Source organism: Lynx rufus, unplaced genomic scaffold, assembly GCF_022079265.1.
Source record: "Lynx rufus isolate CCGP_SWC_20201006 ecotype Redwood Valley unplaced genomic scaffold, mLynRuf1.p SCAF_9, whole genome shotgun sequence".
Lineage (NCBI taxonomy): Eukaryota > Metazoa > Chordata > Mammalia > Carnivora > Felidae > Lynx > Lynx rufus.
The window spans coordinates 98,683,432-98,697,973 of NW_025814897.1; the positions used below are offsets into that span (position 1 = coordinate 98,683,432).

Here is a 14,542-nt window from a genome sequence, read left to right on the forward strand (position 1 = left end):
CCTCATGAACTTGAGAGTGGCTGGCAAAGCCTTAACGAGATGCCGAGGTTTCAGGAGCAGTTATTGGCTCCAGGCTAATTTTGCTTCCAGACCCTAGAGATCAGACACATTGGCAGAACATTAACTTGAAGATGTCTCTTTAAAAGAGGAGGGACCATTCCCCAGGCCTCTCCCTCTTCTCATTAATATGAAATTTATCGTGAATATTGATGTGGGGGCGTGGCGCTTCGGCCAGCTGGGCTAACCAGCCAGGGGTTCCCGGTTTCACTGAGAGGAAAGTGACAGAAGCCGTGCAGAGGGAGGCGCAGAGAGAGAGCGGAGCGCCGGGCAGCCACCCAGTCTCGGGGGAGCGCTCAGCTCCCCCACCCCCGGCTCCCACCCTGTCCGGGGGGCTTCTCAGGCCCTCAGCCCCACTCCCAGGCTCCCCATGGAAGCCAGCTGTGCCCCAGGAGGAGCTGGAGGAGGAGGAGTCGGCTAAATGCTAGCGGTGCGCCCGGGGCCCCAGAGCCCAGCCAGCTCCGCGCCTCTGCCCTAAGGCCCCCGCGCCCCCAGCGCCCCCCGCGCCCCCTACCCGGGGCTGCGCCGCCTGCGCCCGCCCCTCCCCGGGGCTTCGCCCCGGACCTGCCCCCGCCCGCTAGCCACTGCTCAGGCAGGAGCTCTGGGCCGGGTGCGCCGCCGCCCTGGAGTAAGGGAAGAGCAGGCGAAGAGGGTCTCCGGAGCCGGCCGCGATGGACGCCGTCTTGGAACCCTTCCCGGCCGACAGGCTGTTCCCTGGATCCAGCTTCCTGGACCTGGGGGATCTGAACGAGTCGGATTTCCTCAACAATGCGGTAAGATGAAGGGTCTGCGTCCCCCTTCCACCACTCCGCACCCCTCTTCGCGGCGCGCCTGGGCCCCCCGGAAGGACGGGACTACACATCACTGGGCAGAAGCGGGGGAGGGGGTTCGGTGCAGGGTCCCAGAAGGACACGTGTATAGAGCTCTGAGATTTGGAGACTAGATACCTCGACACCTCCCTAGTCCCTGAACCTGGACCGGAGCCTCTGAGCTTGCGCCAGTGCACACCCCTCCTGGGGGCTCTGTCCGCGGGTACGTTGACCTCCGCCTTCTGGGGGAAGGGGACGTCGAGGCGTCGGGGCCAGCCGATCCTCGGATATGAGCCCGAAAGACACCAGTCCTGCCCCCCCGCCCACGTCTTCTAGCAGTCCTCTACCCACCCCCGGGTTCCGGGACCAGATTGGGTGCAAAGTGGCGGCGCCCCTTCCTGCGCCCCCTTTAGGACCTCGGTGGCTCCGCGGTTGGTTCTCCGCTGGGGGGCGCACGGGGAAGTGTTCGGAAGGCCTAGGACCCGACGCGCCTTGGGGGGCCAGAGCCGTACCCGGGTTGTGAGCCAGACCTGGAAACTTAGGGGTGCTGCTGCGGCAGCCCCAGAGAGTCAGCCTGAGATTCCCCAGGGAGGGAACTAACGCTCAGATGATCAGAGCAGCACAGGGTGATAGTTCAGGAAGAGGGAGATCTTTCCCCCCATCTCTGTGTCTCTAGGTCTGTTTCTCTGTCCCTCTTGTCTCCTTGACTTTCTCTCTCTCCCTGTGTCTTCATGACTGTCTCTGTCTCTGAGCTTGTCCTTCTCCTCTCTCTCTTCCCCTCCCTCCCTAAGGAAACGTGGCTTCTCTCTCTTCTTCCCTCCCTTCCTCCTTCTCTCAGGCTCAGCCCTAAAGCCCTGCTGAGGGGAGGGGCATGGGCTCCGCAACCCAAGAAAATATTGGGTTCAGAAGGGCCTGCTGGGTTGAATCTGGTGGGTCCCCCCCCTCCATGCAGTGAAATGTCAATCCTACTCTCCCCCCTACCCCGCCTTGCTCTCTCTCTCTCCCTCTACACACACATACACACACACACACACACACACACACACACACACACACACACACCATCTAAGGGGTGCTGGCTGGCCTCTACCTCCTGGGACTAAGATGAACTTGGCCAGACAAGAGCCAAATGCATAGAGACTTCAAGGGTTGTACATCTTGGACTTCCGTCTAAATTGTCCCAATTTGCTAGACTGACGGTGGGGAAACAAGCCAAGGGACAGGAACCTGAGTCAGGGAGGCGTGGGGTGTGAGGTCTCCCAGCCCTCCATTAAGGAGATCTGGGTCACCCTGTTCTCTGAGGACGGCCCCCGGTCCCAGTCAAAGGGAGCACACTTCTGCACACAGGCCAAGTGGAGGAGGGGAGAGGACTTGTAGTGGGAAGACCTGGGTTCTAGTCCTGCCTCTGCTTCTGCCTCCGCCCGTGAGCCTGGGCCATGCCACCAGCTTTCCTTCCTGCACCTCTGCTTCTTCATCTATAAAATGGGGAGAGGTTGGATCAAGTCTTGCTAAGGATGGTCTGGCACAGATCCTAGGAGTAAAATGGCAGGGACTTAGGGTTCCATACCCCCTTCCTGAAGTTGGTAACAGATACTGGTCAGAGGGAGAGGGGTTTGTTGGAGTTTGTACCCTTGCAGCCAGGGGGGAGTGGTAGAGCCCCCACCACCACTACCACCATGAGGTGCCCTCAGCAGCTCTGAGTAGGGCTTTCTTCTGAATGAACTCTGCCGCCTACAGCCTCTTCCTGCTGCTCCATTCAGCCTTGTGTCCCCAGCTGCTCATCTGGGCCTTGGTCCAGCGCAGGAAAGGAGGCAGGATCAGACAGTGGTATCCAGCCCTGGAACTGGGGAGGGAAAGCCCTGCTGGGGAAACTCCTGACCTTGAACCTAGGCAAGGCCAGGCCAGGCAGGGAGAAAGGAAAGGATTTCTAAGAGGAGAGACCAAGAACTCCTGGGCTGGGAATCAGGAGATTTGGTTCTATAGCTGTCCTGCCACCAGCCAAGTGGGCGGTTCAGGCAAGTGACTTTTCTTCCTCTGGGCCTCCCTCATCTTAAAAATGGAGATACAGATCCTTCCCCATAGTGTTATTATAGAGATTTAGTGAGAAAATTAATTAACAATTAATGTAGGAATGTGCCTGGCAGGTAAGTTTCTATAGTTAACTTATTCCAGAAACTAGATGAGGTTGTGGTAAGACCCACTCATCCAGGAGTTGCTGTGTGACCTTGAGCAAGTCATTTTCCTTCTCTGGTACCTCCACGTAGATGTCTAAGATCCCTTACAGTTGGGACCATGTACCAACCCTACCCCCCAACGCCTTCTTCCTTCTGCATGAGGATAGGAAAATGTTTCCAAGGTACGGATGGGAAGGGATGGAGTCTGTGTGCTTCTCAGTCTGAAGATGGAGAATAGGGTATTCATTATCCTTCTTAAAAATCAGATAAAACCCATAGAGTCACGTGAGAAATGTGTGTACTGTTGCTCCGTGCAAAAAGAAAAAATTATGCTCACCCTGAACACAACTCTGTCAGAAATACACCTTTGCTTGGACAGAGACAGAATGAATATGCAGTTCAAGTCCAGTGTGCTTGGAGGTGGTCAGGGGTACTTTATTTTTCCCTTTATGCTGTTCACAGCTTATCTATGTGATTCTCAGAGACACCCCTCCAAAGGGGCTGCCCTTCCTACCAGATGTGGGGGAAGGGGGCTTCTCCTCCCTCTACCTCTCCCACAGTTCCTGATGTGGCCACTGGAGAGCCCTCATCCCCTGTATCCTATTATCCTTCACCCCCTGGGCAGGTATGAGGGAGGGTCTGGTGCTCAGAAAGCTGAGATAAAGGGCCAGAGAGAGAACAAGTTGTGTCTCCAGATAGAGACACTAGGGCTGTGTGCATCTTGCCTTCTTCTTCTGGCTAAGGAAAAGGGATGACTCTGGTTTCTCTAGAGGGAAATGGCTCTGGATCCCAGAGATGCCCCAACTGGGAGGGTGTGGGGAGGAGGAAGAGAAGGAGGAGTGCTGTTGTCTCAGAGGGGAGCAGCAGGAAGCTGCAAGGATGTTTGCTCAGTACATTCATTTACCTCCCAGGCCAGGTGTGGGAATGACTGGGACCCAGGCACCAGCCCAGGGGAAGGGGGGTGCGGGGGCTAAGCCAGGCCCATAGCCTGGCTTCTCCTGAGCTAAATAGAGAAACAGAGAACCACTACAACCACCACCCCAGCCTTGGGGGATTAGGGAGATTAGAGAAGTATGTGCATTTGGGTGTTCCTATGTCTGTGTGTGGGCCTTTAACAGCCCCTAAAAGGGGAGGGGTGTGTGTGTGTGTGTGTGTGTGTGTGTGTGTGTGTGTGTTTCTCTTTAAATTCTCACCAACAGGAAAGAGGACCTAAGGGCCAAGGCACTCTGGTCTCAGAGTCGAATCCCCTAGAAAAAGGACTAATGGAGGAGCCCAAATCTTAGGGCTCCAACTCAGGAAGGGAGATCTCCCCACCTAGTCCTCTCCCAAAACACTGAGTTTGTTTGGGGTAAGGGTCTTTTGTTTTGTGTTTGTGTCCCCCACTGAGATACAAGCTCCTTGAGGGCAGGGGTTTATCTGTTTTGTTCACTGCAGTATCCCCAGTGCCCAGTACAGTGCTTGGCACAAAGGAGGCCTCAGTCAACCATGGCTAAATAAAGGAAAAGGGACCTCACATATTTTAAGGAGGAGGAAAAAGGGTGCTTAAGCTCACCTGCTCCCAGCCATCAGGATCGTGCAGCCCATATACTGTCTCTGAAATTCAGAAGGGATTTCCACAATTTCCAATGAGTTGCCATTGCCTTGAGCCATCCCCATCCTATGGCATGGACCCCCGCAGCCCCCAGACTAGGATAGTCTATAATGATTTGACCCGCAGCAAATCTGAACTTGTGGCCTAGGCCTCGCCCTTGAACACTGGCTCTGGGGCTTCCATCTTTCCCAGTTTTCTCTTGTTCAGGTTGCTCTGGGACTCCTAGATCCACACTCAGCTTAAAACTAAGTCTCTTCTAGTCCTGCTGCAGGGCCTTTGCATATGCTGTTCCTGACATCTAGAATGCTTTCCCTCCAGTTCTCTCCATCTCATCTTCCTCAATGCAAATGTCACCCCTTTAGAGCAGCCTCCTGACCACCTCAAGTGGGACCTCCTATTTTCTACTTCAGTCCTTTGATTTCTTCACAGCCCTCATTCCAGTGTGCAGACATCTTATTGGCTTATTGTCCATTTCCTCCATTAAGAAAGCAAGCTTGCAAGTTCCATGAGAACAGAGACCCTGTCAGTTCTGTTCATTTCCATAAACCTAACCTGGTGCCGTGACAAAATAGGGGCTTAATGTAGAAAACTCCATCATAAGGCAACGAGCCAAGTCCAAACTTTAAATTGTGTAAAATGTGGAGTTATGTGACTTCAGGATCAATGAAAAAGCAATCATTTTCAGTGGGTCCATACTATCACAAAAAGCACAAAAGTAAAGATTGTGAAACCTTACTACATGCAGCAGACCGACCTGAGAAAGCTCCAGAGGAACACGCGACAGTCACTTCTTTATCCACCGCCCAGAGATAAGAGCTTCGCCCACCTTTATTTGAGATGGGCTCCACACGCAGAACAGAGACAAGTTTTGCATTGTAGTGGACTTTGCTCCATTTCAAGGATTTACTTGAAATTTGTAGAGGAAATTACTTCAGACCAGGGCAGTCCCTATAAGGGAAGGAGAGAATGCTTTTTTGTTTTTTGAAGTTTATTTACTTTGAGAGAGATTGAGAGAGAATGCACGAGCCAGGGGAGGAGCAGAGAGAGGAGAGAGAGAGATAACCCCAAGCAGGCTCTGCCCTGTCAGCGCAGAACCCGACTCGAGGCTCGATCTCATGAACCATAAGATCATGACCTGAGCCAAAATTAAGAGTCAGATGCTTAACTGACTGAGCCACCCAGGCGCCCCGGGAGAATTTTTTTTTAAAAAGACAGGCCTGAGTGTTCAAGAAATGTATTGATAATTCCAGAAGGGAACCCAGGGTTCTCAGGGTCCTGGCCGGACCAGCCCTGAGGGTGATGGGGATACTGGATCCCACAAAAATTCTGCCTGTACCCCAATCTACTATGAGGTCCCTCAGGCTTCCCTGGACCAGCTGGGACTTTGCTTGGTCCTTCTTCAATGCATACATCCAGTTCTTTAACAAATGGGCACCGAAGGAGCCCTATGCTGGTCACTGTGCATGGTGACCTCCAGCCACTGACAGCCAAATGAGAGAGAGAGAGGGGGAATCACGGTGGCAGCACCACAGGGCGCCGTAATGGAGCTGAGCAGGGCGGGAGCCTGAGGAGTATCCAGTTGGGGTGGAGGTCACAGAAGGCTTCTCAGAGGAGGTGACCTGGCACACTCCCTCCATATTGGTTCCATCCCCATTGGCAAAGGAGTTTCTGGAAGGCACTGTCTCTGAGATTGGAAAGGAGGGGACCTCTCACCTCTGTCCTCAAGGCAGGGGTCCCATGGAGTGGGTCACATTGAGAAGAGAACCACCTCCTCTCCCTCTCATTCTCCGTCTCTCCCTCTCTCTTCCTCTCATTCTGGTTTGCACTTTGCTAGGGTGAGAAAAGTTTGGGCTCTCAGATATCAGAGGGCCCCGCCTTCATTTGCACCCACCGCCATCCTCAGAGCACCATGGATGCCTAGAGCATTAGGGGCAGAGACAGCAGGGTGCCTGGCCTGTGAGAGGAGAGGCCCCACATCCCATCCCATGCCCTGTCCTCACACTCACTCTGGGATGCTGCTCCCCGGCCCACCTGGGAACTTGGACCTTTGCTCTCTGTAACTCCCGGGGCTCCCCAAGAGGGTCTATTTATGTCTGGCCTGGCCTGGCTGCTGTGCCAGGAGAGAAGAGATGAAGGACACACCCATCTTGTGTCTCCCCCTCCCCATACCATGCGCCTCCTGCAAGTCCTGGTACAGAGTCCCTCCCGGAGCATCCCTCTCTGGGACCTGGCTTGCCCCTGAACCTCCCTCAAGAAACCAGCTCCAGATGCTGAAGAACAAGCTGTTCTTCTGGAAGTCTCTGCGCTCCAGGGGGCAGGATGGAGGAGGAAGATTTGGGTGGAGTTAAGTCAAGACCATGAGCATTGCTCTGGCTGGAACACTATGTAACCCCCTCGAGCAGACTAGAAGTCAGAATAAGTGGCAGGGACCCTTGACCGGGATCAGGGAGAAGGTAAGGATGGGGGGGGGGGGGGTCTGGTTCTGGAAAAGCTGGGAGGGGTAAGAAATGGCCCAGAGCTCTGACTGTTGGAGGCAATATGTCAAAGGGATTGATTTCCTTGGAGTGTCAGAGGTCCTGATCCCCATGACCTGGACATAGCATATCATCACCAAGGCCAGCTTGACAGCCGGGGCAATAGTAGGCTTCCCTGCTGCCGGGTTCAGTGTGCCTCCTCTCCCAACTCTCCCAGGACAGAGCCCTGCTGTAGCTTCCTTGCCCCTTGGCTCTTGGCCCAGGAGCCATTTCACCCATCCCAGAGAGGCTGACACATCTGGGCTGGGCTGTGTGGTCCAACATAACAGCTGGACGGCAGCAGCTGTCCCCCCTTTCCCCTTCCAAAAGAAAAACAAAAATGAAAGCAGCAAAGGAATAAGGCAGGCTCTTCGGGCCCTCACGGAGAGCCAGGAGGCAGTTTTACAGCGGTGACTGAGGGGGGCCCGCTTCCAAGGCAGGCAGGCCCGAGCCTTTGCCCACGTGTGTGTCCCTCTGTCCCGACTGTCCTCACCTCTCCTCACCCTGTTTCCCTAACTCCCCATGTGACCTTGGGCAAATCACTTCCCCTCTCTGGGCCTTGGCTTCCTCACTGCTGAACTAGACTGAGAATTCTTTGAGAGCAGAGAATGACAGACGATCATTTTTGTCTGTTGGCTAGTTATAGCTATAGTGACCGAGTGCTGAGGAAATGCTTATTTATTGGATGGATGGATGGATGGATGGAAGGAAGGAAGGAAGGAAGAAAGGAAGGAAGGAAAGAAGGAAGGAAGGAAGGAAGGAAGGAAGGAAGGAAGGAAGGAAGGAAGGGAGAGAGGGAGGGGTGATGAATGGATAGACAGGTAGATAAACAGACAGTGGAAGAAAGGACACTTCCACACATCTAGCTTGAATGGTACTTTTTTTAAAAGTGGATTTTATTTTTTATTCAGTTGGTGAACTTTAACCTAAATTCCACATCTACCTTTCACTTTACCATAATAGCCTCTTCTATCATAAAAGAATATATCACGCACGCATAAAAATTATAAAATATAATAAAATGGATACGTGTGTACTCACTACCTCATTGAAGAAATAGACCCGGCCCTGAATATCTGGAACTCTCAAAGCTGCATGAGTTTGAGGGAGAGGGGTGCTGTAGACTGTGAAACCACTCCACTCTGGGAAGATTCTGAACAGGGATGTCCTGAGACCCCGTGACTACTCCCAGATCCAACTTGTCTAGACAGCAAGTGCACAAGTCAGATAGCGATACCTCAACAAACACTGGGGAGCTGAGCCATATCTGAGGTGGGGTGTGATGGCCATTAATGGTCACCTTTAACTGCTCAGACCTGGGAGCAAATCCTGGCTCTCACCATTTGTCATCCCTGTGACAGATGCCTTAACTTGTCCCAGCTTGTTTTCCTCATCCATAAAGTATGACCATAGAACATACAGTTCTTACAAGGATTCAATTAGATAAAGCCTCGCACAGTGCCTGGCACGTAGTAAATCCTCCATAAACTATAGTTGCTACTGCTGGTTTTATTCTGATTGTCAATGTCATGGCCTGAAAGGAAGGCCCCCAGCATTGGACAGCCCTTGGAGGAATGGCCCACCTTCTCCATCCCTGTGATGAGCCCTGGTTGTAGGGATTTTATTTTCTTATCTGTCTGACCTCTTTGGAGCCAGAAGGCTCTTTTGGGTAAAGCGAAAAGATGCCAGACCCCTTCTCGGGGCTCTTTCTGGGCTTCAGGAAAGAGATGGCCAGGGATGAGCTACATCAGGGCCCCAGGGGAGGACCCGGTGCATGGAGTTTGGGGCTGTATATTGTACCTGGTCCTGTACTAGGTGTTGGGATGGGGCAGCAGAAAATCAGCCATTCCTTCAACAACCAGTGTTTTCATGTGTGCTTAAGAGCACAAGCTCTGCAGTCAAGTCTTGGCTTCAAATCCTGATTCAGCCTTTTCCTAAATGAATGAACCTGGAGAAGCTACTTAACTCCTCCGTGCCTCAATTTCCTCAACTTTTAAATGGTGGTACTAACTTACCTTCTGAAAAATAAAATGATATACCACATGGAAGGAGTTAGGACAGGGCCTAGGACATAAATATTAGCTATTACTATTATTATTAGGCACACTATATCCCAGGCCCTGTGTGACACCCAGCAGAGGGTTCAAAGATGAACTCTATCCTGGATCCTACCCTCAAGGAGGTGAAAGTTTAGAAGGAGAGATGGGTCCCACTGTGCCTACTTAGAGTTCAAGACATGATATTAACCAGTGACCCAACAGTCTATAAGTGCTATGGTGGTTCAACAGTTGGTACAGGTAGGCAGTCAAGGAAGGCTTCCTAGTGGAAGTGACATTTTAATTGGGCCTTAAGGATGACAGTAGTTGGAATGAGGAGAGATAAAGGGCAAAGGCATTCCAGACACAAGGATTGGTATAAGCAAGGGCCCTATGGCAATGGAGTTCACAGCAGTTTCGAGGAGCTAGGAGTGCTCATCCAACTAGGATGGAGGGAAGAGAAAGATGAGGGGCTCCGTCTATAGTGGTAAGTTGAGACTCATTTATAACAGACCTTGAATACCATTCTTAGGAGCTGGGAGTTTTTTCAGCAGGTGGGAGACATTTCTGAGCTGGACACAATGGTGGTCCCAGCAACTCTGAACTGTCTCAGTGCTGGGAGGTCTAGGGTCCACTAGGAATGAGCTGTCAGCCTGTCTGGATGATAAGGGGCCCTCCCCAAAGGGAGAAAGAATTGTGAGCCCTCCCTGAGTCTGGAGCAGCCTGAAGCAGCAGCTGACCCCAGGTCCCTTCTCTCCTCTGACTTCCATCCCGCGACCCGATGTGACTTGCACACTGGGCTAGGAGTACCAGTTCCCATCAGGCTCTATCATCCCCAGCCCTCAGGGCCAGGCCCAAGGCAACTCCACCCTTGCAGAGGAACAGGGTTCTCTCTTTGGAGCTGAGAGCTCCAGTCTGTGAACCCTTCCTCCTGGCCCAACCCCAGGGCCCTAATGGGGTTCCCCCACCCCTCATATAGCTCAAGACCCTCCACTCTCAGGCAAGGCATGTCCCTGTGGCGCCCAGGGGTCTCGAAGGATCTGAGCCCTCCTTCTGAGGCCAGCCTAGCCTGGCATCTCACCTCCTTGGCCCTCCCAGCCATCAACTGGGACAAGATGCCCAGAGCCCTTTTCATCATCCTCCCAGGGAGGAGGCCCAGCCCTGCCCTCTGCTGCCCCAAGGCCTTCACCCCTTCCTCTCCCAGAGCTGCAAATCAGTTCCACATTCGGGATCTGGCATACACTATCTGCTCAGAACTTTCCCCTCCCAGTTAGCTCAGGCTCCCATCTCCCCCCACCCCACATGGTCAGCCCATGGGGTCTGCAGAAGGGGAAGGACTCCTGCCTTCCGTGACCCCTTTAGAGGGCTGAGAGGGAGCTAGACTATGGCAAGGTACCAGAGGGACTATGGACAGGAGGCCCTCTCAGGGAGAGATGAAAGAGAAAGGGTAGAGGGGGGTGGGGCAGAGGCAGAGCTTGAGCGAGCATAGGAGGGGATGAAGGGTTGGGGGTGGTGAGGGAAGGAGCGAGGTAGTTCCCAGCTCAGCACATTCCTGAGACATCTGGACGCTCTGGAAGAGCCCCAGCTGGCCCGCAAGGCTGTGGCTCCAGCTTCTCTGCTCTGTGATGTCAGGACCCAGCAGTCCCCCCTCCTCTCAGAGTCCCACTGGCCTGAGGTCCACCTTGGGGCTGAGTGCGGGGGTCTCTTCCCCAGACCCCTCACTCTCAGTGAGCAAGGACGAGGCCCCTGAGGCACTGGAGGAAACCCCTAGCCTGGAGGAGGGCCTGGGCATGGCGGGTGGAGGCCAACACGGAAGACCTAGGGGTTTGCCCAGGCAACTGACTCAAGGAGATTCCTCTTTGGAGTTGATGCCAGCCCCTCCCTTCTCCTTGCAAGGGAGATAGAGACAGAGGAGAGACTCTGAAAATGGCTGCTTACCTCAAGCTGTGTGATCCTGAGCCGGTCTGCTCCTTCCCTGGCTCTCAGTTTTTCTCTCTGTAATAATAACAGCTACACTTCAGTGAGACCCTTGTCTGTGTCCTGCATTGTATCAAGCACTTTACAAATATCATCTCATGTAATCCTCACGGCAACCTAGTAGTTAGATAGAAGTACCCCTATTTTACAGCTGAGACTGAGGCTCAGAGAGGTTAAGTAACTTGCCCAAGGCTACGCAGTAGGTAGCAAAACCGAGATTAGAACCAGACCTGTCTGCCTCCCTTGCTCTTAATCATTGAACTACACTGTCTCTGTAAATAAGAGGGGGCGGACCTAATGATGCCAGAATTCTTTTCAGCTCAAAAATTGTAATGATTTTTTTTGGCTATCGTGGGGCTCTTCAAGAAGGGCAGGGGCAGGCATTAGTCACACACTGGGTGGGGGAAGGAGAACAGAGGCAATTGGCTTTGAAGCATCTGATGGCTCAGGAGTCTTTGGAGGTCCCCTCCCTCAGAGTCCCAGAGAGGTCCAAACCCCAGAGGCTGGAGCCACAGCCTGATCTCCAGCCGAACCCAGGGGTCCCACACCTTCCCTGAAGGATTGGAGTAAATAAGGAGAGAGAATGCAGCTTCTTCCAAAAATAAAACCTGAGGACAACTCAGACAGGCCAGGACAGCTGAGGAAGCCAGAGGCCGAATGCTGAGTGCACTGGAGAGAGGGAAGAGGCCAAGGGAACTCCAGCCAGAGCCGGGTGGCAGGCTCCAGCTGAGGAGGGCCTTCCAGCTGGCCAGGGGCCGGGAGAACAGCTTGGCCAGGTGGCCACTAGGCTTTGTTGACACTCTTGGGCCTAACCAAACCGTGGGGCAGCTCCTCCAGCACTAAGCAGGGGACTGTGGTCCCCCGGTACCTGGTCTGTCTGGGGCTTAAGAACAAAAAGGCCTTGGGAAAAAATAACCTGGAAAATGGGTACAATAGGCCCCACTAGGGAGGAGCCGAGGGAAGGAGTCCAGGAGCATGGAAACTCTGCCCGGAGCAGGAGCAAGCTGGCACTGAAGCGGAATTCAGGGCAGTCATTCCTGGAGGCTCAGCTACAGAAAAAGGGCCTCAGTCCATTAACTCACTGGCACATTCCTTCATTCACCCACTCATTCAGTCCATCGGCCAGTCACTCAGCAAACGCCTGAGCACCTACCATGTGCTGGGACCAATGCTAGGCTTTGGAGATACACATGAGAATTGGACACAGCAAGACACAGAAGCAGTATGGCTGGATCGTTTCAAGCTATACTAAGGCACTTGGAAACTATCCTAAGGGCAGTACGGAGTCATTGATGGACACTGAGGAAGAGAGTCACACAGTCATGTTGTGTTAGAAGATCCCTCTTGATGGAGGTGGGGAATGCTTAGGAGACAGATCGGAGTGCCAGCCTTAGCTTACCTTCATAAACAGGGTAGTCACATCAGTAGTCAGAAAGTCTTTTGTGAGCAGGAATTAGGCTTTGTTCATCTCTGTATCCACAGGGCTGGGCACGTAGTAGGTGCTAAGTAAATACTGGAGAAATGCAGAAGAGATGAACAAATGGATGTGATTAGACACCCTTATTCTCCAGAGGTCCCCAGTGCCAGCCCTGGCACTTAGTTGTCAGTGTCCTGAGCTGTCCCACAGGGATCCTCTGGCCACTGCCTATGGACCAACATCTCCAGCAGCCAGACCGTGGGCTGCCGTGCCCTCACTGGGGCCAGTCACAGCTAATCCCAGCCCTGGGCGGCGGCATTCACTGCCATCGCTTCCTCCTGCCCAGACAGCACCTGGCACTAGCCCCAGGGTTGGGCCACGGTACATGGGCTGCCTGGTGAGAAGATGCCAGGGGCTGGCCAGGAACCTGCAGGCCAGCTCTCCACTTTCCTGAGGCATCTGTGGCCTGGGCAGGGAAGGGTTACCAGTGTCAGGAGAGGGAACTGGAGAGCCAGACCAACGGGGCTGGGGGCTACAGAGAATGCACACACCGTGCCCCCGCCCAGGCCCTGCTCTGCACAGAAGCAGCCTGTGGTGGATGCCAGCCTGCCCTTTCCTCTCTCCCTTCCTCCCTCCAGCACACTCACAGAAAAGCTCCATTCCCATACTGCCCCTCCTCCAGTCCCAGCCTTCACTGTCCCAGCCCCAGGCGAGCCTGGGGCTCCCAGAGCTCCCTCGCTGGGGGTCATATGACTCAGGCATGTGGGTTGGCGCAGTCAGCATTTAGTTCTGTGGTGGTGTGAGATGTTGTGTGTGTTCAAGTGAGAGCGTGCATGACTATGTCTATGACCATCCCTGGGGTGGCCGTGCATATGTGTGTCTGCATAGGACACTGTGTGTCTGATCATGTCTGAGGAGTGCGTCCACTTGGGGCCTGTGTTGGTGCTTGCCAGTGTCAGCCTAGGTGAGCCCATGAGCGTGTGTATGTGCAATACAGTACCTGCCCCAGGCTGTACGTGGAATGTGCCCATGGGTGTGGATCTTACATCGGGTGGTGTCAGAGAAGTGGTGTTTCCTTATGTAAGAAGGAACCCCACAGCCCACGTCTGTGTAGCACATCCACACGTATGCACACACATGCACACAGAGGGAAGCATTTCTGCTTATTTGGACTTGGGCTCTGTGGTGAATAGTTCGGTAGGGGGAAAATATGAAACCTCAGCAGCCGCCGTCCCTGGGCCTGTGGGGAACGGGGGATGAGAGTGAGGTTGGAGGTTGGAACAATGTGCCCCCCCTTAACCCCCCCTGCCAGGAAAGCTCAGGGAGGGACTGGCTCCAGGGACTGGAGAACTGGCTGCATCCCTTCCCAGTCCCCAGGGAGGCCAGGGCAGAGGAAAAGAGCCCATTCTCTGAAAACTAGTTCACTTCACCCAGTCCCTGCCTGCCCCTCCTGCCCCAATAGGAACACAGTCTATAACAGATGGGGAAACTGAGGCCTGGAGGAGAGACACCACCTGCCCCTGCCCAGGTCTCAGAGCACAGCTGGATCTTGAACTGGGGGGGGGGGGGGGGGGGTGCGCATCCCGAGTCTGAGTCCAGGGCCTTTTCCCCTTCAAAGGACAGCCTTTGATTCCGGCTCTGGGAAAGGGACACCCAAATGCCTGGATGGTGATGCATAAGGACAAGGAGGGCCTGACAACTGGATACCCAGGGCCCCACCTCCCCTCCCTGCTCTCTCTTGAGCCTACCCTTTACCCCGTCCCCGCCCCCCTACACCCCCCCCCCCCCCCACACACACACACTCAGGGCACAGCACTGACTCAGACTGGTGGCCCTTCAGCTTGAAATGGGGTCGATTTTCTAGTGACCACGAGGCAAGTAACCGTCCGGGAATGTATGGGTCGGGGGCGGGCGCGTGTGGGCCCAGCCTGTGGGGGAAGGGAAGAGGGAAATGTGAGAGGACTCTCC

The 14,542-nt window shown here is 54.0% G+C and overlaps 1 protein-coding gene across 1 annotated transcript in view; it reads left to right on the forward strand.

Moving 5' to 3' along the window:
- The first annotated feature begins 288 nt into the window (after positions 1 to 288).
- CREB3L1 (cAMP responsive element binding protein 3 like 1) overlaps positions 289 to 14,542 on the forward strand; it is a 35,253-nt gene continuing 20,999 nt past the window's right edge. Inside the window, exon 1 of the mRNA XM_047072302.1 lies at positions 289 to 830. Coding sequence (XP_046928258.1) covers positions 729 to 830 — 102 coding nt within the window. The 5' untranslated portion in view covers positions 289 to 728. The remainder of the gene's footprint in view (positions 831 to 14,542) is intronic.